This window comes from Tachyglossus aculeatus, chromosome 22 (genome assembly GCF_015852505.1).
Source record: "Tachyglossus aculeatus isolate mTacAcu1 chromosome 22, mTacAcu1.pri, whole genome shotgun sequence".
NCBI lineage: Eukaryota > Metazoa > Chordata > Mammalia > Monotremata > Tachyglossidae > Tachyglossus > Tachyglossus aculeatus.
Window position 1 is genome coordinate 35,121,653 of NC_052087.1, and position 24,647 is coordinate 35,146,299.

Below are 24,647 nucleotides of genomic sequence, written 5' to 3' on the forward strand. Positions count from 1 at the left end.
GCCCTTCAGATGGTAGATCTGGGTACCTCCTGCTCTCTGAATGGGTTAATAGCTAAGAGATATCTAGTGGCCATCCCTAGCCCCTTTGCCTATCAGCTAAGCATTTATTATGTGCTAGGTACTGTACTAAACACTGGGCTACATGAAAGGGTGGACACAGCCCTTATAATAATAATAATGGCATTTATTAAGCACTTACTATGTGCAAAGCACTGTTCTAAGTGCTGGGGAGCCTACACGGTGATCAGGTTGTCCCACGTGGGGCTCACAGTCTTAATCCCGGTTTTACAGATGAGGTCACTGGCACAGAGAAGTTAAGTGACTTGCCCAAAGGCACACAGCTAAGTGGCAGAGGCAGGATTTGAACCCATGACCTCTGACTCCAAAGTCCATGCTCTTTCCACTTTGCCACGCTGCTTCCCTAACCCACCTGGGGCTCAGACTCCATCCCCACTTTACAGATGAGGTAACTGAGGTGTGGAAGTGAGGTGTCTTGCCCAAGGTCACGGGGCTGGGATTAGAACCCAGGTCCCCTCAAGGGGTTGAGACCCAGCCATCAAGAAGGGGGGAATAATAGTTTATTAATAATAATGATACTTGTTAAGCACTATGTGCCAAGCACTATTCTAAGCATTGGGGTAGATACAAGGTAATCAGGTTGTCTCACGTGGGGTTCACAGTCTTAATCCCTATTTTACAGATGAGGTAACCGAGGCCCAGAGAAGTTAAGTGATTTGCCCAAAGTCACACTGATAAGTGGCAGTAGGGATTAGAACCCATGACCACTGACTCCCAAGCTGAGGCTCTTTCCACTGAGCCACGCAGCTTCTAAGTTCTTATTGTGCAGAGCACTCAATCAAATTTATTGCGCACTGTGTGCAGAGCACTGTACTAAGCACTCCCTTCAAGCCCCTACTGAGAGCTCACCTCCTCCAGGAGGCCTTCCCAGACTGAACCCCCTTTTCCCCCTCTCCATCCACCCCGCCTTACCTCCTTCCCCTCCCCACAACACCTGTATATACATTTGTATGTATTTATTACTCTATTTTATTTGTACATATTTATTCTATTTATTTTATTTTGTTAATATGCTTTGTTTTGTTCTCTGTCTCCCCCTTCTAGACTGTGAGCCCGCTGTTGGGTAGGGACCGTCTCTAGATGTTGCCAACTTGTACTTCCCAAGCGCTTAGTCCAGTGCTCTGCACACAGTAAGCGCTCAATAAATACGATTGAATGAATGAATAAGCACTTGGGAGAGTACAATGTAACAACAGACACAGTCCCTGCCCACAGTGAGTCTGTAGTCCAAAGGATAGAGAAAGAAATTATCTGTCATAAGTGGGAAATAAATATGACCCCTGTCCTTCATGGGGCATGCATTGTAGAAGTTTAATCGGTATTGACACCTGTCTACTTGTTTTGTTGTCTGTCTCCCCCTTCTAGACTGTGAGCCCGTTGTTGGATAGGGACCGTCTCTACATTCATTCATTCAATTGTATTTAAGCGCTTCCTGTGTGCAGAGCACTGCACTAAGCACTTGGGAAGTACAAGTCGGCAACATATAGAGACGATATAAATATAGCACATGAGCACATGTAGAGTCTATATGTTGCCGATCTGTACTTCCCAAGTGCTTAGTACAGTGCTCTGCACACAGGAAGCGCTCCTTAAATATGATTGAATGAATGAGTGAATGAAGTTTAAGTGGGGAAAATGGATTATAATAATAATAATGATGGCATTTGTTAAGCGCTTACTATGAGAAGCAGCGTGGCTCAGTGGAAAGAGCACGGGCTTTGGAGTCAGAGGTCATGGGTTCGAATTCCGACTCCGCCACATGCCTGCTGTGACCTTGGGCAAGTCACTTAATTTCTCTGAGCCTCAGTTACCTCATCTGTAAAATGGGGATTAAGACTGTGAACCCCACATGGGACAACCTGATCACTTTGAATCCCCCCCCCAGCGCTTAGAACAGTGCTTTGCACATAGTAAGTGCTTAACAAATGCCAACATTATTATTATTATTATTATTATTATGTGTGAAGCACTGCTCTAGCACTGGGGTCGATACAAGGTAGATTGTCCCATGTGGGGCTCACAGTCTTAATCCCCATTTTACAAATGAGGTAACTGAGGTCCAGAGAAGTGAAGTGACTGCCCAAAGTCACCAAGCTGGCAAGTGGCAGAGCCGGGATTAGAACCCACGACCTCTGGCTCCCAAGCCCAGGCTCCTTCCACTGAGCCAGGAGTGGAGGCAAGACAGAGCAGGAGTGATGAAACTCTGAAACATCACACAAGCACTACACAAAATAGGCTAAGTTTCAGGAGTGACAGAATTTGAGGGCATAAGTAAAACTGCGAGCCCACTGTTGGGTAGGGACTGTCTCTATATGTTGCCAACTTGTACTTCCCAAGCGCTTAGTACAGTGCTCTGCACACAGTAAGCGCTCAATAAATATGATTGATGATGAAGTAAGCAGGGCAGGAGGGAAGAGGGTGCTTAGGTGCTTCTCATGGCATCGACGGAGGAGTCTGAGGGCACGCGGGAGTGATTCTTAATCCCTGCCTGGTGTGTGTGAGGCAGGCTGGGAGCCGACAGCTGAGGTGGCAGGAAGGAAGGTGACAATTACCACAGTGCTTTACCTTGGAGGGGATGGAGGGTTGGGCATTTTTCTTTTATTTTCTTGAGGAATTAGGTTAACATATCTGCCTGGGGCAGCCTAGCACGGTGAGCAGTCGAGGCCTGGGCCTGATTTGGGTAATGATTGTCTGTCTGTCTTAGCAGCATGATGTAGTGGCTAGAGCTCCGACTTGGAAGTCAGAGGGTCTTGGGTTCTAATCCCTGCTCTGCCACGTGTCTGCTGCATGACCTTGGGCAAATCTCTACACTGGGCCTCAGTTTTCTCCTCCGTATAATGGGGATCGAGACAGAGAGCCCCTCGTGGGACAAGGGACGGTGTCCAACTCAATTTGGGCATATTCATTAATTCATTCAATCGCAACTCAATTTGGGTATATTCATTCATTCAATTGTATTTGAGCGCTTACTGTGTGCAGAGTATTGTGTTAAGCGCTGGGTCAGTTCTTGGTCCCCTTCCATTCTCCATCTACACTCACCCCCACGGTGAACTAATTCGCTCCCACAGCTTCAACTATCATCTCCACGCTGCTGACACCCAAATCTACATCTCCGCCCCTGCTCTCTCTCCCTCCAGGCTCGTAGCTCCTCATTCATTCATTAATTCAATCGCATTTATTGAGCACTTACTGTGTGCAGAGCACCGTACTAAGTGCTTCAGGACATCTCCATCTGGATGTCTACCGCCATCTAAAACTCAACATGTCCAAGACTGAGCTCCTTATCTTCCCTCCCAAACCCTGCCCTCTCCCTGACTTTCCCGTCACTGTTGACGGCACTACCATCCTTCCCGTTTCACAAGCCCACAACCTTGGTGTCACCCTCGACTCCGCTCTCTCATTCACCCCTTGCATTCAATCCATCACCGAAATCTACCGGTCTCACCTCCGCAACATGGCCAAGATCCACCCTTTCCTCTCCATCCAAACCGCTACCCTGCTGGTTCGATCTCTCATCCTATGCTGACTGGATTACTGCATCAGCCTCCTCTCTGATCTCCCATCCTCCTGTCTCTCCCCATTCCAGTCTATACTTCACGCTGCTGCCCGGATTATCTAAGTACAGAAACACTCTGGGCATGTCACTCCCCTCCTCAAAAATCTCTAATGGCTGCCTGTCAACCTACGAATCAAGCAAAAGCTCCTCACTCTGCTTCCAGGCTGTCCATCCCCTCACCCCCTCCTACCTCCCCTCCTTTCTCTCCTTCTCCAGCCCAGCCCGCACCCTCCACTCCTCTGCTGCCGCTAACCTCCTCACTGGGCCTCATTCTCTCCCGTCCTGAGATCGACCCCCGGCCCACGTCCTCCCCTTGGCCTGGAATGCCCTCCCTCCGCACATCCGCCAAGCTAGCTCTCTTCCTCCCTTCCAAGCCCTACTGAGAGCTCACCTCCTCCAGGAGGCCTTCCCACACTGAGCCCCCCTTTTCCTCTGCTCCTCCCACATCGCTCCAACTCCCTCCCTCTGCTCTACCCGCCTCCTCGCCCCACAGCACTTGTGTATATAGGTACGTATTTATTTTATTAATGATGTGTATGTTTCTATAATCCTATTTAAATTGATGCTATTGGTGCCTACTTGTTTTGTTTTGTTGTCAGTCCCCCCCACTTCCAGACTGTGAGCCCACTGTTAGGTAGGGATTGTCTGTTGCCAAATTGGACTTTCCAAGCCCTTGGTACCGTGCTCTGCACCCAGTAAGCGCTCAAAAAATATGACTGAATGACTCATAAGTCAGCCTAGCCTGCTGAGGGTTGCAGGCTTTGGCTGCCACTTTTTAAAGTGCGATGGAAACAGCATGAACTGCAAACTGGAGTCCAGTCCCCATATTTCAGCCCCTATCGGGCTGGCTGGTGGAGGGGGTGAGGGCTCGGTCCTGGCTGACTCCCAGCATGCAGCTCAATTATATACTTCCCACCCAGGGCCACAGCATAGGTGAAGAAATTTAATTACAGTACTTATTAATAATAATGATGGCATTTATTAAGCGCTTACTATGTGCAAAGCACTGTTCTAAGCACTGGGGAGGTTACAAGGTGACCGGGTGGTCCCACGAGGGGCTCACAGTCAATCCCTCATTTTTACAGATGAGGGAACTGAGGCACAGAGAAGTGACTTGCCCAAAGTCACACAGCTGACACGTGGCGGAGCTGGGGTTTGAACCCATGACCTCTGACTCCAAAGCCTGGGCTCTTTCCACTGAGCCAGGCACTTACTATGTGTCAAGAATCGTTCTAAGTGCTGGGGAAGATACAAATTAATAATAATAATGGCATTTATTAAGCACTTCCTATGCGCAAGTCAGAATTAATCAGGTTGGACACAGTCCATGTCCCATGTGGTGCTCACGGTCTTAATCCCAGTTTTACAGATGAGGTAACTGAGGCACAGAGAAGTGAAATGACTTACCCAAAGTCACGCAGCAGACAAGTAGCGGAGCCAGGATTAGAACCCAGGCCCTTCGGACTCCCGGGCCTGAGCTCTATGCGCTAAGCCATGCTCCCAATCCCCTCCAAGTCACGGAGGCCAGGGTTGCTGCTGTCATAGTTTTAATTCTATTTGTTCTGACGATTTTGACACCCGTCTACATGCTCTGTTTTGTTGTCTGCCTCCCCCTTAGAGACTTTGAGCCCACTGTCGGGTAGGGACCATCTCTATATGTTGCTGACTTGTACTTCCCAAGTGCTTAGTACAGTGCTCTGCACATGGTAAGCGCTCGATACGCTTGAATGTATGAATGAAAGCTGTCAGTGCTGCCTGCCAGGTGTAACTGTGGATGGCAACAAAGCCACTTCTCCCCCACCCTTTTCTTTCTCCATTAATCCAGACAACAGAGAGGTGCAAATTCATTTTTTTTTTACTGAAACTAGATCACTGCTTACAAAAACCAGTCCTCGCCCACCCCCTTCACAGTCCTCGCTGTCAGCCTGGAGCCCCGGCTCCAAAGCTGAACGCTCCACTCAGGAAAAGAAACAAAAAAAAATGACAAATGAAGCCCGCGGGATGGGCACGCCCTCCCGGCTGTGGACGCTGAGTCCTGGCACCAGACCCATGGGCAGGGGTGGAGGGTGTGGGCTCTGGATGCCAAGTCCTGGATGTGTCCAGTCGCAGCATGGAACGGGGGGGGCTCCGGGACCCCCACTTCAACTGCCACAAGCCACTTCGCAGACGTGAAATGTCAATTTCCCCCACCCACCCACCTCCCCGTTCCCTATCTTCCTTTCCAAAGTCTCTCCCCGTCCCCTCCCGCTGCACCCAACCCCCCCCCCCGGCCCACCCCAACCCCCGTCCTCCCTGCTACTGAAATGAGACCCCCGCACCCCAGGGAACCCTGGATGGGGCAGAGCCTACAGGCTGTAGAATTTGAGGCTGCGATCCATGCCGGTCGAAGCAATGAACTTGGCGTGATGACCGAAGGCCACGCCCGTGGTCAGGCCGCTGTGCTCTGAGGGAACAAGAGAGACGCGAGGTCAATTCTCCTCTCTGCCTGAGACCGTAGATCCACGGATCATCATCATCAATCGTATTTATTGAGCGCTTACTACGGATCACACCGGAGTCCGACTCCCACAAACCCCGCGGGTCCTTAGGCCGAACAAAACGGCAACCAGCCCACGCGGGGGCTCCTCCTCCAATTTCTGGAGTCAATCGTATTTATTGAGCGCTTACTGTGTGCAGAGCACTGTACTAAGCGCTTGGGAAGTACAAGTTGGCAACATATACAGTCCCTACCCAACAGTGGGCTCACAGTCTAGAAGATCCTGTATTAAGCACTTGGGAAAGTACAGCACAAAAACAGAGCAGACATTCCCGGCCCACGGTGAGTTTACAGGCTAGTATACAAGAGAAGCAGCGTGGCTCAGTGGAAAGAGCCCGGGCTCTGGAGTCAGAGGTCATGGGTTCAAATCCCCACTCCGCCAGCTGTGTGACCCTGGGCAAGTCACTTCACTTCTCCGTGCCTCAGTTATCTCATCTGTAAAATGGGGATGAAGACTGTGAGCCCCCCGTGGGGCAACCTGATCACCTCGCAACCTCCCCAGTGCCTAGAACAGTGCTTTGCACACAGTAAGCGCTTAATAAACGACATTAGTAGTAGTAGTAGTACTATAAGTGCTATGGGGCTGAGGGAGGGGTGAATAAAGGGTACAAATCCTAGTGCAAAGGAGACACAGAAGGGAGCGGGAGAAGAGGAAATGAGGGGGGAAAGAAGTGATATATCACCGTGCCCATCACAAACTTTTCCCATGTAATTGGGATCACAGCCTTTGTGTTTTCTAAGTTGGGTCGGGACCATCTCTATATGTTGCCAACTTGTACTTCCCAAGCGCTTAGTACAGTGCTCTGCACACAGTAAGCGCTCAATAAATACGATGGAATGAATGAATGAATGAACACGAGACTGCTCCTCCCTGGCTGGAGTCACGCCGCACTCTGCGGCAACTGGCCCGGAGTCCCGGGCGAAGGGAGCTTAAAGCTCACCCGAGGGGGCCCCGGCTGACCTCGGCGGCCCCGCTCCTCCCCGGGGGGCCTCCCCCCAAGAGACCCCCCCGCCCCGGCAATCCGGGGACGGAGCTCTCACCTGTGAAGTGGAGAATCTCTGTCCACTGCTTGCAGATGTAGATCTGGACGTCGGTACCTCCCAGGGCTAGGTAGGTGCCGCTCTGGTCAAAGATGAGGGACTTCACCTGCCAGGGGATGGAGACGGAGATCGGAGGTTGGCACGGAGACCTAGGTCGGATGGGGGTGGGATGGAACCACGGGCCCCCCGCTGCCCGCCACAGGTTCCCACCTCGAAGTTGTTATCCAGCTGCAGGGTCTTGAAGTTCTTGAGCTTGCGCAGATCCCAGAGTTTGACGGAGGAGTCGTCGGCCGCGGTGGCTAGGTAGTAACCGTTCTCCGAGAAGGCGATGCTGGTGATGGGGCCCGAGTGGCCGGGGAAGTTGGCCACGTTGGTGCGCTCCTGTGGCCGGTGGGGAGGGAGACAGAGAGATGGAGCAGCGGAGGTCAAGGGGGCCAAGACCCACCGCCGCTGGCAGGAAAAACTCCTCCCTGTTGGTTTCAAGGCTGTCCATCCCCTCACCCCCTCCTACCTCCCCTCCCTTCTGTCCTTCTCCAGCCCAGCCCGCACCCTCCGCTCCTCTGCCACCACTCATCTCCTCACCGTACCTCTTTCTCGCCCGTCCCGCCGTCGACCCCCGGCCCTCGTCCTTCCCCTGGCCCGGATGCCCTCCCTCCGCACATCCGCCATGCTAGCTCTCTTCCTCCCTTCAAAGCCCTACTGAGAGCTCACCTCCTCCAGGAGGGTCACACTGAGCCCCCCTTTTCCTCTCCTCCTCCCCACCTCCTTCCCCTCCCCACAGCACCTGTATATGTTTGTACAGATTTATCACTCTATTTTACTTATACTTATTGTTCTATTCATTTTGTTATTGACGTGCATTTAGCTTTAATTCTATTTGTTCTGACGACTTGACACCTGTCCACATTTTGTTTTCAATCAATCATATTTACTGAGCACTTACTGTGTGCAGAGCAATCAATCAATCATTCGTATTTATTGAGCGCTTACTCTGTGCAGAGCACTTTACTAAGCGCTTGGGAAGTACAAGTTGGCAACATATAGAGACAGTCCCTACCCAACAGTAGGCTCACCGTCTAAATCGCTTGGATATTGTTGTCTGTCTGCCCCTTCTAGACTGTGAGTCCGTTGTTGGGTAGGGACTGTCTCTAGATGTTGCCAGCTTATACTTCCCAAGCGCTCAGTACAGTGCTCTGCACACAGTAAGCGCTCAATAAATACGATTGAATGAATGAATGAATGAAATGCAAACGTCCCACCGAGGCCGTGCGGAGGCCCGGGTGTCCTGGCATAGACGCGGGGATAACGGGCCTGTTCCAAGGGCTGGACCCAGATCTCCACCCCTTGAAAGCCAACTATCCAAACCAAGACTGGCGACATGAGGCGGGTTCAAAGTACGGCAGAAAAGGAAAAAAAACAAAACACCTCCACTAGGAGAACTGAACGATGGCGGAGGGGACTGCCGAAGCTATCCTCTGGAGGCCGTGGGTAAGGACTAGACTGTGAGCTCGTTGCGGGCAGGGACTGTCACTGTTTACTGCAATATTGTACTCTCCCAAGCGCTTAGTACAGTGCTCTGCATGCAGTAAGTGCTCAATATAATAATAATAATAATAATAATGGTATATGTTAAGCGCTTACTATGTGCAAAGCACTGTTCTAAGCGCTGGGGAGGTTACAAGGTGAACAGGTTGTCCCACGTGGGGCTCGCCATCTTAATCCCCATTTTACAGATGAGGTAACTGAGGCCCAGAGAAGTGAAGTGACTTGCCCAAAGTCACACAGCTGAGAAGTGGCGGGGCCAGATTTTGAACCCATGACCTCTGACTCCAAAGCCCGGGCTCTTTCCACTGAGCCATGCTGCTTCTCCATTGTGGGCAGGGAATGTGTCTACCAACACTTTGTATATTTCATTCTCCAAAGCATTTAGTAAGCACTCAACAAATACGATTTACATCTGCCCATTTCCCCCATTAGATTGTAAGACAAGCAGCGTGGCTCAGTGGGAAGAGCTTGGGCTTGGCAGTCAGAGGTCATGGGTTCTAATCTCTACTCCACCACTTGCCAGCCAATTCAATATGATTGAATAATAATAATAATGGCATTTATTAAGCACTTACTTACTAACCTCTGGGGAGGTTACAAGGTGATCAGGTTGTCCCACGGGGGGCTCACGGTCTTCATCTCCATTTTACAGGAGGGAACTGAGGCCCAGAGAAGTGAAGCGACTTGCCCAAAGCCACCCAGCTGACAATTGGCAGAGCCGGGATTCAAACCCATGACCTCTGACTCCAAAGCCCGGGCTCTTTCCACTGAGCCACGCTGCTTCTTGAATGAATGGCGGATTTAGGCCCGGCTGCCTCCAACCAGGCCAGAAGGAAGCCACGGCCTGAGACTCTTTCCTGACTGGAAAATGGAGACGGGGCCGCTCCCCGGCACCCCGGCTTTTGACTGCGGAGATGAGGTGAGGGCAAGAGAGGGAAATCGGAGTGTGCCAGAGTCTAGGACTTCTTGATGCGTTATTACCTCATCCTCCCTCCTCCTCCACCCCACCGACTCCATCCCACCAGGCCAGACCGTGCTGACCGTCATCAGGCCATCCCCGGTGGACAAAGGGGGCTTGCCGCGTGGCTCAGTGGCAAGAGCCTGGGCTTTGGAGTCAGAGGTCATGGGTTCGAATTCCGACTCCACCACATGTCTGCTGTGTGATCTTGGGCAAGTCACTTAGCTTCTCTGGGCCTCAGTTACCTCATCTGTAAAATGGGGATGAAGACTGTGAGCCCCACGTGGGACAACCTGATCGCCTTGTAACCTCCCCAGCGCTTAGAACAGTGCTTTCCACATAGTAAGCGCTTAATAAATGCCAATCATTATTATTATTATTATTATTATTATATCACTAGGGCTGGGTGCTGGGGAAGCGGCCAGGGAGAGAGAGGAGAGGGGAGGTGGGTTACTCTGCCTGGGATTAGAAGACGGAGCCCGCTGATCTGCCCTGCCCACTCAAAACCCCGGTGCCGGCCACTGAGGCAACTCTACGTGACGTCAGGAACCCGGGCCCAGCCCGTTCTTAGAAATAAAAGCAGGGTCTTCCTGACCTTCAAGTCCCAGATCTTGATCTGCGAATCCATCGTCCCGGTTCCAAAAATGAGTCCGTCCGGATGGAACTGGGCGCAGGTGAGAGCTGCGGGAAGAGAGGCAGAGGGGTTCCTCATCGGAGGGCCGGCCGGTCGGACGGCCCCCGTGGGCTCTGGGAGGAGAGGGGAGAGGAAGGAGACTTCGGGCCTTTTTCAGATGGGAGCGGCGGGAACTTACCACAGCCGGAAGTCTCGTCGGTCACCTTGGTGAGCACGCGCCCCGTCTGGATGTCCGAGAAGGCCCAGTACTGGGAGAGAAGATGGCAGAGCCAGGTGAGGAAGGTACGGTCCGGATTCTGGCCAGCTGCAGCCCTGGGCGGGGCGGGGGCGAGGGAGAACGCAGGGATGAAACGACTTGTGTCCCCGGCCCCGGACGGAAGGCTCACCTGGTCGTCGGAGGAGCTGAGGAGATAGTCCCCCGTGGCGTGGAGGCTGAGCCCGGTCACGGCGCTCTCGTGGGCACGCACCACCTGCACGCAGGAGGCGTTGGGCACGGACCAGATGCGGATGGTGGCGTCCGGAGAGGCAGAGAACACCAGGTCCTGAAAGGTGGGGGAGCAGGGTCACTTCGGCAAGAGGGTCTCACAGCCCCGGTGGCGAGGGCAGTGGGGCAGGGACCGGGCCATGACCGCTAAGCAACTAACGATTCTTGGCACAAGTAAGGCCGGAAGGGACTTGGACTTTTAAACCATTTCTGCCGACCTCTGGGCAAGGCAAGCGCTACGACGACCGGGATGGGTTCTTTCCGAGCCCCGAGCCCAATCCATCCCCACAATACCTCACCCTCTGACTTGCCCTGGCTTAAGGCAGAGGAGTACCCCATCTGGGACCCGGTGGGTTCAAGGGGGCCACCCTCGGGTCCCCACTGCTTACCACCCTAGAGTGAACAGAACTTCTCCGAAACTTTTCTCGGCCCCTCCTACCAAATGGAACCTCCAATCCTGACTGTCGGCTTCAAGGCCACCCCGAACCTATCTCCACTGCTTATCATCATCAATCGTATTTATTGAGCGCTTACTGTGTGCAGAGCACTGTACTAAGCGCTTATCTGCCCTCCTCTCCCATTACACTCCAGGAGCACAGGCTTTGCCCCTCTCGTGCCAACTTCCTGTGCCTCGCCCTTGTCTCCTGCCATCTTTTGCTCACGCTCCCCCCCGCCCCCCCCAGCTCGACTGTACAGCCCGGGCTTTGGAGTCAGAGGTCATGGATTCAAACCCCGGCTCCGCCACGTCTGCTGTGTGACACTGGGCAAGTCACTTAACTTCTCTGAGCCTCAGTTCCCTCATCTGCATAATGGGGATTAAGACTGTGAGCCCCACGTGGGACAACCTGATCACCTTGTATCCCCCCCAGGGCTTAGAACAGTGCTTTGCACATACTAAGCGCTTAACAAATGCCATCATAATTATCATTATTATTATTGAGGGCAGGAATCACGTCTGTTAATTCCATCGTGCTCTCGCAAGCTCTTGGTATCCTGCACCATGCATGGTATGCTCTCAATCGATACCACTGAGGGGTTGGCCTTAACCCGAACACTTGGCCAGCCCAGATGCCCAATACAGAGATGTAGGAAGAGAAAAGGTACAGCAATAATTGTGGTAGTCGTTAATCCCTTACTATGAGCTAAACACTGAACTAAGCGCTGGGTTAGGTACAAAAATCAGGCCCCACAAGGGGCTCACAATATGGGAAGGAGGCTGAACAGGTATTGAATTCCCATTGTGCAGGTGAGGGAACTGAGGCGCAGATAAGTGGCAGAGCCACGATTAGAACCCAGGACCTCTGACCCTCAGGCCCGTGCTCTTTCCACTAGGCCACGCCGCTTCTCAGGGGATGGCTGGAAATGCTCTTACCTGGGAGGGGTGAAACACGACACTGGTGACTTTCTTGGCATGACCCTTGAGGGTGGCCAGGATCTGCTCCGAGCTCTTGTCGAAGACGACCACGTTTTTATCCGCCCCTCCTGGGGACGACCCGAAGTGGGAGAAGTCAGAGGGGCTCGCGACGCCCGCGGTTGGACGACGCTCACCCCAGCCCTGCTCCGACCGGGCCACCCACCTGTGAGGATCTTGTTGGTGTCGGAGGGGCAGAGGTCCAGGGCGAGGATCCCGGGGATGCTGGCACTGTGCAGGCCCTGAGAGGAAAAACGCCCCCCAAATTCAAGCTGAGGCGCTTGGGGAAGAGTTGAGTGAGGGTCAGCCTCGGGGAGCCGGTATTTCCTAAGTCCTTTGATATCCCTCGGGGCTCTTGCTTTGCACTGAGCCGACGTCTCCCTCTCGAAAGCAAGCTCTTTTCCATGATGCCTTCCCCATCGAGACTTGCTGAGGCACAGGAGACAAAGCCAACTAGGTGGCCGTGGGAATGGGGGTAGGGGACAGTTACCAAGTTATCTGTCCAACAACCACAGAGACAGCATTTGCCGGGGGCACAACTGGGCAGGAACGGCCCAGTAGCGCCCGCTGCCCAGCCAGGGCACCCAACACTGGCTTCCCTGTAGGGCCCCAGATAAGCAGAGAGCAGCCAGGTGCCTCATTACGAGGCCTAAGCACAGGTCCTGTTGCCAATTCCCAGAGTCCACCCGCCTTAAAGCCTGCACTTGGAATCAAATCCCACTGGCACGACCCCATTCTGGTGATCTGGGATTGGAGAGACGGGCCATGAATCTGCTTCAAGCGCCTAAGTCAGTAACTACGGTATATCAGGTAACAACTTTGGAGTTTTCCTTAAGGGTCCGTGGCCAGTACACTGTCCCGCGAGCCCGTGAGACAGGTTTTAACAAGTCCAAAAATGGCAAGAGCGCATCTTTCAATGTTGCAGTTCAGAGAACCATTTACAGCACTGTCCTCCTCTTCTAGAACTTTAAGCTGTTGCCAGTTGGTTCAGAGAGGTCCCTCCCCATTCCCCCCACCCTACCTCCTTCCCCTCCCCACAGCACCTGTTATATATGTTTGTACGGATTTATTACTCTATTTTACTTGTACATATTCATTCTATTCATTTGGTTAATGATGTGCATCTAGCTTTACTTCTATTTATTCTGATGACTTGACACCTGTCCACATGTTTCGTTTTGTTGTCTGTCTCCCCCTTCTAGCCTGGGAACCCGCTGTTGGGTAGGGACTGTCTCTGTATGTTGCCAACTTGTACTTCCCAAGCGGTTAGTACAGTGCTCTGCACACAGTAAGTGCTCAATAAATACGACTGAATGAATGAATGAATGAATGAGAGGGATCGTATAGAACCGCAGTAGGGTCAACGTAATGCCAACTTTTGGAATGAGGTTTTTTTTGTTTGCTGCCGCTTTGAATTTCACTTGGTGTGACCAAAGCTGCTACCGGTTTGATTGAGAAAGGCCTGGAAAAAAGATCTGCCCCGCTGCATCTCCCTGGGATGTGGAAAGGATAACAAGAGGCCGCGCATATGAAAGTCCTCTGGAAAACCAAACTCTTGGCCTCTTCTTCGCCGGAGAGCCTCACCCTCGCCTTACACCCCCGAACCCGAGGGACCCCCGGATAATAATGATGGCATTTATTAAGCGCTTACTATGTGCAAAGCACTGTTCTAAGCGCTGGCGGATGCCACTCACCACGTGGGATGCCACCTGCCGATACTTGCTGAGCTCCTCCGGCTTCACCAGCTCCTCGGGCACGGTCTTTCCTCTCTGTGGAAGGAGAACCCGCCGAGGGGTGCGGTCAGACTGGATTCTCCTCCAGCTCCTCCCGAGGGTGAAGGCCACCCTCCTGCCCTGGAGCCCAGGTAAGACTCACCTTCTTTCGCTCTGTGGTCAGCACCGTGGCCTTGTCCTGAAGCTGGAAGAGAAAGCGGGGACAGGGAAGGACTCACCCATGAGTCCACGGGCCTGGATGCCGGCCAAGAGCGTCCCAGGGCGTCCAGAAGGCCGGTACCCACCCGCCCCACCCTAAGTGAGAGCTCGGCCTCACTTTAGTCCTGAAGAACGACATTCTCCCTCGCAGCCTCTCACCCCTACAGGTCTGAGAGGTGCCAAGTTGCCAGGCCAGGGTGACCAGGCGCGAGATGAAGACTGAAGGGGTTCCTCCTCATGGCTGGAGCTGAGCTACGTACCTTTTGGATGATTTCGGGGGTCATTCCTACCAGCTCGCCCAAGTCCATCGGCTCGCCAGCGCCCTGTGGGAAGGGAAGGGAGGAGGTGTGAGAGGAGCGGCACCACATTTACCCCGAGACGCACCAGCTGACGTGCCCACAGGCCTACAGCAAGGGGACTCACCACGGCGCTGGGCTGCGAGCTTGGAACTGCCTGGGGAACGATGAGACCGGCCTGGGGCTTCAGCGTGGCCAGGGCTGGGGGGTGAAGGGGTGACTTAGGGGAACATTTTCGAAGGGGGGCCGCCCCTCAGTCCTCCCAGCTTCCACTCTCCTGGTGGGACCCTTCCCCTCCCCGGGCATCTCTACCTTCTCGGGCGGCAGTGACCTCCTTGGTGAGGCGGGCGATGACCCGGCAGGCGGCATCGTGCTGGTACAGGGCGTGTGAGAGTTCCTGGCGTGTGGTCTGCAGCTGCTGGCGCAGGGTGAAACTGTGCAACATGACGGCATCCTGGGGTGGAGGGGACCGAGTGAGAAGATGGGGCGGTTCGCCTCCACCGGCCCAACCAGAGAGGACTTCCCTGGGGTGCCAGAGCCACCCCGAGATCTGCTCACTCTCATCTCTCCTTCTCCCACCCTTATGTAGGTGCAGGGGAAGGAGGGCATTCTCTCTCTCTCTCTCCCTCCTCCCGTCCTTTTTCCCTCTCCCACCCTTATGTAGGTGCAGGGGCAGGAGGGCGTTCTCTCTCTCCCTCCCTCCTCCCGTCCTTTTCCCTCTCCGACGAGGAAAGGCGGCATCACAACTCCTGGAACAGAGTGTCCCCCGCCCAACTGCCAGCCTTGAGAGCTCAGCTGACACGACGACGAGGAATGAACTCGCCCACAGGCCCAGCTCCCCCGCAGTGAGCCGGTGAGCACCTGGGCCACCCGGGCTGTATTCTGGGAGTCGGCCCGAGCGGCGGGGCTTGAAAACGGTCCCGTCCCCTTGGCCACCCAAGGGGAGAGAACGGCTCCCTCCAGACGACTCACCCACTCGTCCTGCAGGGCCTTCAGGATGGCCGGGATGCTGGTGGCCGAGGGGGGCTTTGGCCGGATCGGGTGGGCGACTGGCAGGGAGACGGGGTGCACAGGGTGGTGAACGTCAGCGCTGATGGTTAACTTCCCCCCGCGCTGTCCGGCCCTTCCCTGCCTCCTCCCCCCGTCCCCCCTCTCCTCCCAGGGCAGCCCCTGGCACCTTTGATGTCGATGAGCTGCTCCTCGGACAGAGGCTGGTTGTTGATGGGGTCGGTGCCGTTCTCGGCGATGTACTTCTCGATGAGCCGCCGCTCGTATACATGGTTGGACACGGGGGACACGCAGGGGTGCTCCGGCACCTCATTGGAGACTGGGGGGGCGGAGAGGGGAGTGCACAGGTGCCACACTGTGAGGCTGCCCCGTTCCTTTCCCTCGTCCCAACCCATTCCCAAGCAGAACCAGTCCCTCTAGACTACAAACTCATTGTCGGCAGGGAAGCGCTTAGGACGGGGCTGTGCATATAGTAAACGCTCAAATACCACCGATGGATCGACCGCTACTTTGGAGACTTCCCTTCGTGCAGCAGATTTTGCAGCTGGACCAGGGCTGGGTCTCCAAAAGTAACCTCACCCCAAACTAATTTGGCCGTCACTGGGCAAAACTTTATCCCCCTTAGAACCTTCACCCCACGGTGTTAACTTCCTTGAGGGTGGGTCTGTGGTTGGAACTGAAGCCGTTGAGATTGGAAGCTCGTTGGGGGCGGGGAATGTGTCCGTTATGCTGTACTCTCCCAAGCGCTTAGTACAGCGCTCCGCACACAGTAAGCACTCAATAAATACAACTGACTGACCGCTGCGGAGTAGAGAGTTGGCAATTGGCTAATGGCACTGGTCTCTATGGAAAATTCAGGAGCCGAAGTAGAGATCGTAGCTTGCCGGCAGAGACTGAATCCACCGCTCCCTCCCCTCCAGGGAGGCCGAGCCAGTGGGGTCACTCCGGCCTCGGGCCCAGAGTTCCCAATTGCTTTTATTATTATTATTTTTATTATTGTTATTATTATTATTATTATTATTCCCCTGCCAAGTCCCAGGGACCCCTGTGCCTAAACTGGGCTGTGAGCCCAGACTGGGCCAGTGAGACTGTGAGCCTGCTATTGGGTAGGGACCGTCTCTAGATCAATCAATCAATCAATCGTATTTATTGAGCACTTACTGTGTGCAGAGCGCTGTACTAAGCGCTTGGGAAGTACAAGTTGGCAACATATAGAGACGGTCCCTACCCAACAGTGGGCTCACAGTCTTGAAGACGTTACCAACTTGTACTTCCCAAACGCTTAGTACAGTGCTCTGCACACAGTCAGCGCTCAATAAATACGGTTGAATGAATGAATATTCGCTATGTGCTAAGCACTGGGCTAAGAGTTGGAGTAGACCCAAGACAACTAGATCAGATCCTTCCCACACTGAGCCCCCTCCTTCCTCTCCCCTCCTCCCCCCCGCCTTACCTCCTTCCCCTCCCCACAGCACCTGTATATATGTATATATGTTGGTATGTATTTATTACTCTATTTTATTTGTACATATTTATTCTATTTATTTTATTTTGTTAATATGTTTTGTTTTGTTCTCTGTCTCCCCCTGCTAGACTGTGAGCCCACTGTTGGGTAGGGACCGTCTCTATACGTTGCCAACTTGTACTTCCCAAGCGCTTAGTCCAATCAATCAATCAATCAGTCGTATTTATTGAGCGCTTACTGTGTGCAGAGCAGTGCTCTGCACACAGTAAGCGCTCAATAAATACGATTGAATGAATGAATGAATGAATGAGAGATCCCACACTGGGTATCCTGTTCAAGAGGCTGGACCTCCCCATTTGACAGATGAGGAAACTGAGTTCTGGAAAGATCGAAGTCACTTGCCCAAAACCATTCAGGTAGAGATGGGGCAGGGGCCGTTATCAGAACCCAGGTCTCCTGCCTCCAGGCTCTGTGCTCTGCCCACCATCATCATCAATCAATCGCATTTATTGAGCGCTTACTGTGTGCAGAGCACTGTACTAAGCGCTTGGGAAGTACAAATTGGCAACATATAGAGACGGTCCCTACCCAACAATGGGCTCACAGTCCACACTGCCTCTTTCCCGGCCGATACAAGCCTCGGCCCAGGGTCCAAGGGGGGCAACTGGCAGAGTCCCTTTGGCCACCTATCGTGTGACCCAAGAGGCAGCAAGGGGACAGAGCTCGAGCTTGGGCGTCTGAAGGACCTGGGTTCTAATCCCAGCTCCGTCGCTTTTCTGCTGTGTGACCTCGGGCAAGCCGCTTTGCTTCTCTGGGCCTCGGTTCCCTCGTCTATAAAACGGGGAATCATCATCATCATCAATCGTATTTATTGAGCGCTTACTATGTGCAGAGCACTGTACTAAGCACTTGGGAAGTACAAATTGGCAACATAAATAGACGGTCCCTACCCAACATTGGGCTCACAGTCTAAAAGGGGGAGACAGAGAACAAAACCAAACACACTAACAAAATGAAATAAATAGAATAGATATGTACAAGTAAAATAAATAAATAAATAGAGTGATAAATCTGCACAAACATATATACATATATACAGGTGCTGTGGGGAAGGGAAGGAGGTAAGATCGGGGGGATGGAGAGGGGGATGAGGGGGAGAGGAAGGAAGGGGCTCAGTCTGGGAAGGCCTCCTGGAGGAGGTGAGCTCTCAGACTGGGAACCCCATGTGGGGTTGCGTCCAACCCGATTAGCTTGTATCTTCCTTACCTCTTGGTTACAGCGCCTGGCCCATAGTAAGCGCTAAACGGATGCCAACAGTAAGGGGATCGTCCTCACCGCTTAGTACAGTGCCTGGCCCTTAGTAAGAGCTTAACAAGAGCCAAGGGCATCTTCCTTACCGCTTAGTACAGTGCCTGGCCCATAGTAAGAGCTTAACAAGAGCCAACAGTAAGGGGATCGTTCTTACCACTCAGTACAGTGCCTGGCCCTTAGCAAGAGCTTAACAAGAGCCAACAGCAAGGGTATCTTCCTTACCGCTTAGTACAGTGCCTGGCCCATAGTAAGAGCTTAACAAGAGCCAACAGCAAGGGTATCTTCCTTACCGCTTAGTACAGTGCCTGGCCCTTAGTAAGACCTTAACAAGAGCCAACAGCAAGGGTATCTTCCTTACCGCTCAGTACAGTGCCTGGCCCTTAGTAAGACCTTAACAAGAGCCAACAGCAAGGGTATCTTCCTTACCGCTCAGTACAGTGCCTGGCCCATAGTAAGAGCTTAACAAGAGCCAACAGCAAGGGTACCTTCCTTACCGCTTAGTACAGTGCCTGGCCCATAGTAAGCGCTTAAGAAGAGCCAACAGCAAGGGTATCTTCCTTACCGCTTAGTACAGTGCCTGGCCCATAGTAAGAGCTTAACAAGTGCCAAAAGCAAGGGTATCTTCCTTACCGCTTAGTACAGTGCCTGGCCCTTAGTAAGACCTTAACAAGAGCCAACAGCAAAGGTATCTTCCTTACCGCTCAGTACAGTGCCTGGCCCTTAGTAAGACCTTAACAAGAGCCAACAGCAAGGGTATCTTCCTTACCGCTCAGTACAGTGCCTGGCCCTTAGTAAGACCTTAACAAGAGCCAACAGCAAGGGTATCTTCCTTACCGCTCAGTACAGTGCCTGGCCCATAGTAAGAGCTTAACAAGAGCCAACAGCAAGGGTACCTTCCTTACCGCTTAGTACAGTGCCTGGCCCATAGTAAGCGCTTAAGAAGAGCCAACAGCAAGGGTATCTTCCTTACCGCTTAGTACAGTGCCTGGCCCATGGTAAGCACTAATAATAATAATAGTAGTAATAATAATAATAATGATGGCATTTGTTTAGCACTTACTACGTGCCAAGCACTGTTCTAAGCACTAGGGGAGATACAAGGTAATCAGGTTGTCCCACGTGGGGCTCACAGTCTTCATTCATTCATTCAATCATATTTATTGAGCGCTTACTGTGTGCAGAGCACTGGACTAAGCGCTTGGGAAGTCCAAGTTGGCAACATATAGAGACGGTCCCTACCCAACAGTGGGCTCACAGTCTAGAAGGGGGAGACAGAGAACAAAACATATTTACAAAATAAAATAAATAGAATACATACAATAGAGTAATAAATACATACAAACATATATACATATATACAGGTGCTGTGGGGAAGGGAAGGAGGTAAGGCGGGGGGGATGGGGAGGGGGAGTCTTCATCCCCATTTTGAAGAGGAGGCAACTGAGGCACAGAGAAGTTAAGTGACTTTCCCAAAGTCACCCAGCTGACAGGTGGCTCAGTGACAAGAGAAGCAGCGTGGCTCAGTGGAAGGAGCCTGGGCATTGGAGTCAGGGGTCATGGGTTCGAATCCCGGCTCCGCCAACTGTCAGCTGGGTGACTTTGGGCAAGTCACTTAACTTCTCTGGGCCTCAGTTACCTCATCTGGAAAATGAGGATGAAGACTGTGAGCCCCCCGTGGGACAACCTGATCTCCTTGTAACCTCCCCAGCGCTTAGAACAGTACTTGGCACATAGTAAGCGCTTAATGAATACCACCATCATTATTATTAATAATAATCCCTGCTCCGCCACTGATCAGCTGTGTGACTTTGGACTTTTAGACTGTGAGCCCACTGTTGGGGAGAGACTGTCTCTATATGTTGCCAACTTGTACTTCCCAAGCGCTTAGTACAGTGCTCTGCACACAATAAGCGCTCAATAAATACAGTTGATGATGATGAAGTCACTTGACTTCTCTGGGCCTCAGTTCCCTCATCTGTCAAATGGGGATGAAGACTGGGAGCCCCCCGTGGGACCTGATCACCTTGTAACCTCCCCAGCCCTTAGAACGGTGCTTTGCACATAGTAAGCGCTTAATAAATGCTATCGTCATCATTATTATCGATCCCAGCTCAGCCACTGATCAGCTGTGTGACCTTGGGCAAGTCACTTGACTTCTCTGGGCCTCAGTTCCCTCATCTGTAAAATGGGGACGAAGACTGGGAGCCCCCTGGGGGGCAACCTGATGACTTTGTATCTACCCCAGGGCTTAGAACAGTGCTTTGCACACACTAAGCGCCTAACAAATGACATCACTATTATTATTATCTGGGCCTCAGTGACCTCATCTGCAAAATGGGGATGAAGACTGGGAGCCCCACGTGGGACAACCTGATGACCTCGTATCCTCCCCAGCACTTAGGACAGCGCTTGGCACATAGTAAGCGCCTAATAAACGTCATCATTATTGTCTGTAAAATAGGGATGAAGACTGGGAGCCCCACGTGGGACAACCTGATGACCTCGTATCCTCCCCAGCGCTTAGAACAGTGCTTTGCACATAGTAAGGGCTTAATAAATGCCATCATCATCATCAAGTGACTTCACTTCTCTGGGCCTCAGTTCCCTCATCTGCAAAATGGGGATGAAGACTGGGAGCCCCCCGGGGGACAACCTGATCACCTCGTATCCTCCCCAGCGCTTGGCACATAGTAAGCGCCTAATAAACGCCATCATTATTATCTGTAAAATGGGGATGAAGACTGGGAGCCCCATGTGGGACAACCTGATGACCTCGTATCCTCCCCAGTGCTTAGAACAGTGCTTTGCACATAGTAAGGGCTTAATAAATGCCATCATCATCATCAAGTGACTTCACTTCTCTGGGCCTCAGTTCCCTCATCTGTAAAATGGGGGTGAAGACTGTGAGCCTCATGTGGGACAACCTGATGACCTCGTATCCTCCCCAGGGCTTAAACTAGCGCTTGGCACAGAGTAAGCGCTTAATAAACACCATCATTATCTGTCAAATGGGGATGAAGACTGGGAGCCCCCCGGGGGACAACCTGATCACCTCGTATCCTCCCCAGCGCTTAGAACAGTGCTTTGCACATACTAAGCGCTTAATAAATGCTGTCATCATCATCAAGCCACCTGACTTCTCTGTGCCTCAGTTCCCTCATCTGCAAAATGGGGATGAAGACCGGGAGCCCCCCGGGGGATAACCTGATGACCTCGCACCCTCCCCAGCGCTTAGAACAGTGCTTTGCCCATAGTAAGCGCTTAATAAATGACGTCATCATCATCATCATGTCACTTCACTTCTCTGGGCCTCAGTTCCCTCGTCTGCAAAATGGGGATGAAGACTGGGAGCCCCCCGGGGGACAACCTGATGACCTCGCATCCTCCCCAGCGCTTAGAACAGTGCTTTGCACATAGTCAGCGCTTAATAAATGGCGTCATCATCATGTCACTTCACTTCTCTGTGCCTCAGTTCCCTCATCTGTAAAATGGGGATGAAGACTGGGAGCCCCCCGGGGGACAACCTGATGACCTCGCATCCTCCCCAGCGCTTAGAACACTGCTTTGCACATAGTCAGCGCTTAATAAATGACGTCATCATCATCATCATGTCACTTCACTTCTCTGGGCCTCAGTTCCCTCGTCTGCAAAATGGGGATGAAGACTGGGAGCCCCCCGGGGGACAACCTGATGACCTCGCATCCTCCCCAGCGCTTAGAACACTGCTTGGCACATAGTCAGCGCTTAATAAATGGCGTCATCATCATGTCACTTCACTTCTCTGTGCCTCAGTTCCCTCATCTGTAAAATGGGGATAAAGACTGGGAGCCCCCCGGGGGACAACCTGATGACCTCGCATCCTCCCCAGCGCTTAGAACAGTGCTTTGCCCATAGTCAGCGCTTAATAAATGACGTCATCATCATCATCATGTCACTTCACTTCTCTGGGCCTCAGTTCCCTCGTCTGCAAAATGGGGATGAAGACTGGGAGCCCCCCGGGGGACAACCTGATGACCTCGCATCCTCCCCAGCGCTTAGAACAGTGCTTGGCACATAGTCAGCGCTTAATAAATGGCGTCATCATCATGTCACTTCACTTCTCTGTGCCTCAGTTCCCTCATCTGTAAAATGGGGATGAAGACTGGGAGCCCCCCGGGGGGCAACCTGATCACCTTGTAACCTCCCCAGCGCTTAGAACAGTGCTTTGCACATAGTCAGCGCTTAACAAATGGCGTCATCATCATCATGTCACTTCACTTCTCTGTGCCTCAGTTCCCTCATCTGTAAAATGGGGATGAAGACTGGGAGCCCCCCGGGGGGCAACCTGATCACCTTGTAACCTCCCCAGCGCTTAGAACAGGGCTTTGCACATAGTCAGCGCTTAACAAATGGCGTCATCATCATCATGTCACTTCACTTCTCTGGGCCTCAGTTCCCTCATCTGCAAAATGGGGATGAAGACTGGGAGCCCCCCGGGGGACAACCTCATCACCTCGTATCCTCCCCAGCGCTTAGAACAGTGTTTGGCGCATAGTTTGGTGCATAGTCATTATTCCAGCGCTGAGCCCAGTGCTGTGCACGCAGTAGGCGCTCAATAAATAGGACTGACTGAATGAATGAATGAACGAATGAATGAATCCTGGCTGTCAGAGGCGGGGTGGGGGGGGAGGGGACGCCCCCTCCCCGTCCCCTCCCCCTCCCCCGGAGCCCCGGGGCCGGGGGAGGGGAAACTGAGGCAGGGCGGGCGGCGGGAGGGGGGGAGGTCGAGGCCCGGCCCGTACTCACTGGAGCAGATGAGGGACATGGCGCCGCGCCGCGCGGGGGGACACTTCCGGTCCCGCCCCAACACTTCCGGTCCCGCCCGCGCGCGCGCGCGCCATCCCGTCACTTCCGGCCCCCGCTCGGGCGCGGCGCTTCCGCAGGGAGGGGGAAACTACATTTCCCAGAATGCAAAGGGGAGGGGGGAACTACATCTGGGCATGTCGCTCCCCTCCTCAAAAATCTCCAGTGGCTACCAATCAATCTGCGCATCAGGCAGAAACTCCTCACTCTTGGCTTCAAGGCTGCCCATCCCCTAGCCCCCTCCTACGTCCCCTCCCTTCTCTCCTTCTCCAGCCCAGCCCGCACCCTCCGCTCCTCTGCCACCGCTAGCCTCCTCACTGGGCCTCCTTCTCACCCATGAATGCCCTCCCTCCACGCATCCCCCAAACTAGCTCTCTTCCTCCCTTCAAAGCCCTACTGAGAGCTCACCTCCTCCAGGAGGCCTTCCCACACTGAGCCCCCTTTTCCCTCTCCTCCTCTCCATCCCCCCTGCCCTACCTCCTTCCCCTCCCCACAGCACTTGTGCAGGTTTATCACCCTATTTTACTTGTACATACTTACTATTCTATTTACTTTGTTAATGATACGCATATAGCTGTAATTCTATTTGATCTGACAATTTTGACACCCGTCTCCATGTTTTGTTTTGTTGTCTGTCTCCCCCTTATAGACTGTGAGCCCATTGTTGGATAGGGACTGTCTCTGTATGTTGCCGACTTGTACCTCCCAAGCGCTTGGTATAGTGTTCTGCACACAGTAAGCGCTCAGTAAATACAATTGAATGAATGAATGAACGAACGAATGAACGACTGAATGAATGAATTAATGAACGAACGACTAACTGGATGGATGGATGGATGGATGAATGAACGAACGAACGAACGACAGACTGAATGAATGACTGAACGAACGAAATGACTGAATGAATGAATGAACGACTGACTGACTGGATGGATGGTTGGATGAATGAATGAACGAACGACTGAATGAATGAATGAACGAACGGACGGATGAATGAATGAATGAACGAACGGACGGATGAATGAATGAATGAACGAACGATTGGCTGACTGACTGGATGGATGGATGGATGAAGGAATGAATGAATGAGTGAGTGAATGGAACGAACGACTGACTGACTGAATGAATGAATGCACGAACAGACGAACGACTGACTGACTGACTGAATGAACGGCCGAACGACTGACTGACTGGATGGATGAATGAATGAATGAACGACTGAATGAATGAATGAATGAATGAACAGACGAACGACTGACTGACTGACTGACTGAACGAACGACTGAATGAATGAATGAATGAACGAACGACTGACTGGATGGATGGATGAATGAATGAACGAACGACTGACTGGATGGATAAATGAATGACTGAATGAATGAACGAACAACTGACTGGATGGATGGATGAACGATCGACTGAATGAATGAACGAACAACTGACTGACTAAATGAATGAACGAGTGAACGGACTAACGACTGACTGAATGAATGAATGAACGAACGACTGACTGGATGGATGGATGAACGAACGACTGAATGAATGAACGAA

General features: G+C 52.5%; 1 protein-coding gene across 1 annotated transcript; it reads right to left on the bottom strand.

Annotated features, from left to right (window-relative positions):
- Nucleotides 1–5,920: 5,920 nt before the first annotated feature.
- On the bottom strand, nt 5,921–23,103 carry PRPF19 (pre-mRNA processing factor 19). The gene is made up of 16 exons (XM_038764497.1): nt 23,040–23,103; nt 15,648–15,797; nt 15,443–15,519; nt 14,783–14,924; nt 14,598–14,671; nt 14,435–14,497; nt 14,119–14,160; nt 13,938–14,012; nt 12,410–12,485; nt 12,205–12,314; nt 10,735–10,890; nt 10,527–10,596; nt 10,310–10,395; nt 7,422–7,592; nt 7,212–7,317; nt 5,921–6,077 (listed from the first exon to the last, which is right to left on the bottom strand). Exons 1-16 carry the CDS (start codon nt 23,056–23,058, stop codon nt 5,980–5,982), a joined length of 1,515 nt encoding a protein of 504 aa, XP_038620425.1. The 5' UTR covers nt 23,059–23,103; the 3' UTR covers nt 5,921–5,979.
- Between the last annotated feature and the right edge of the window lie 1,544 nt (nt 23,104–24,647).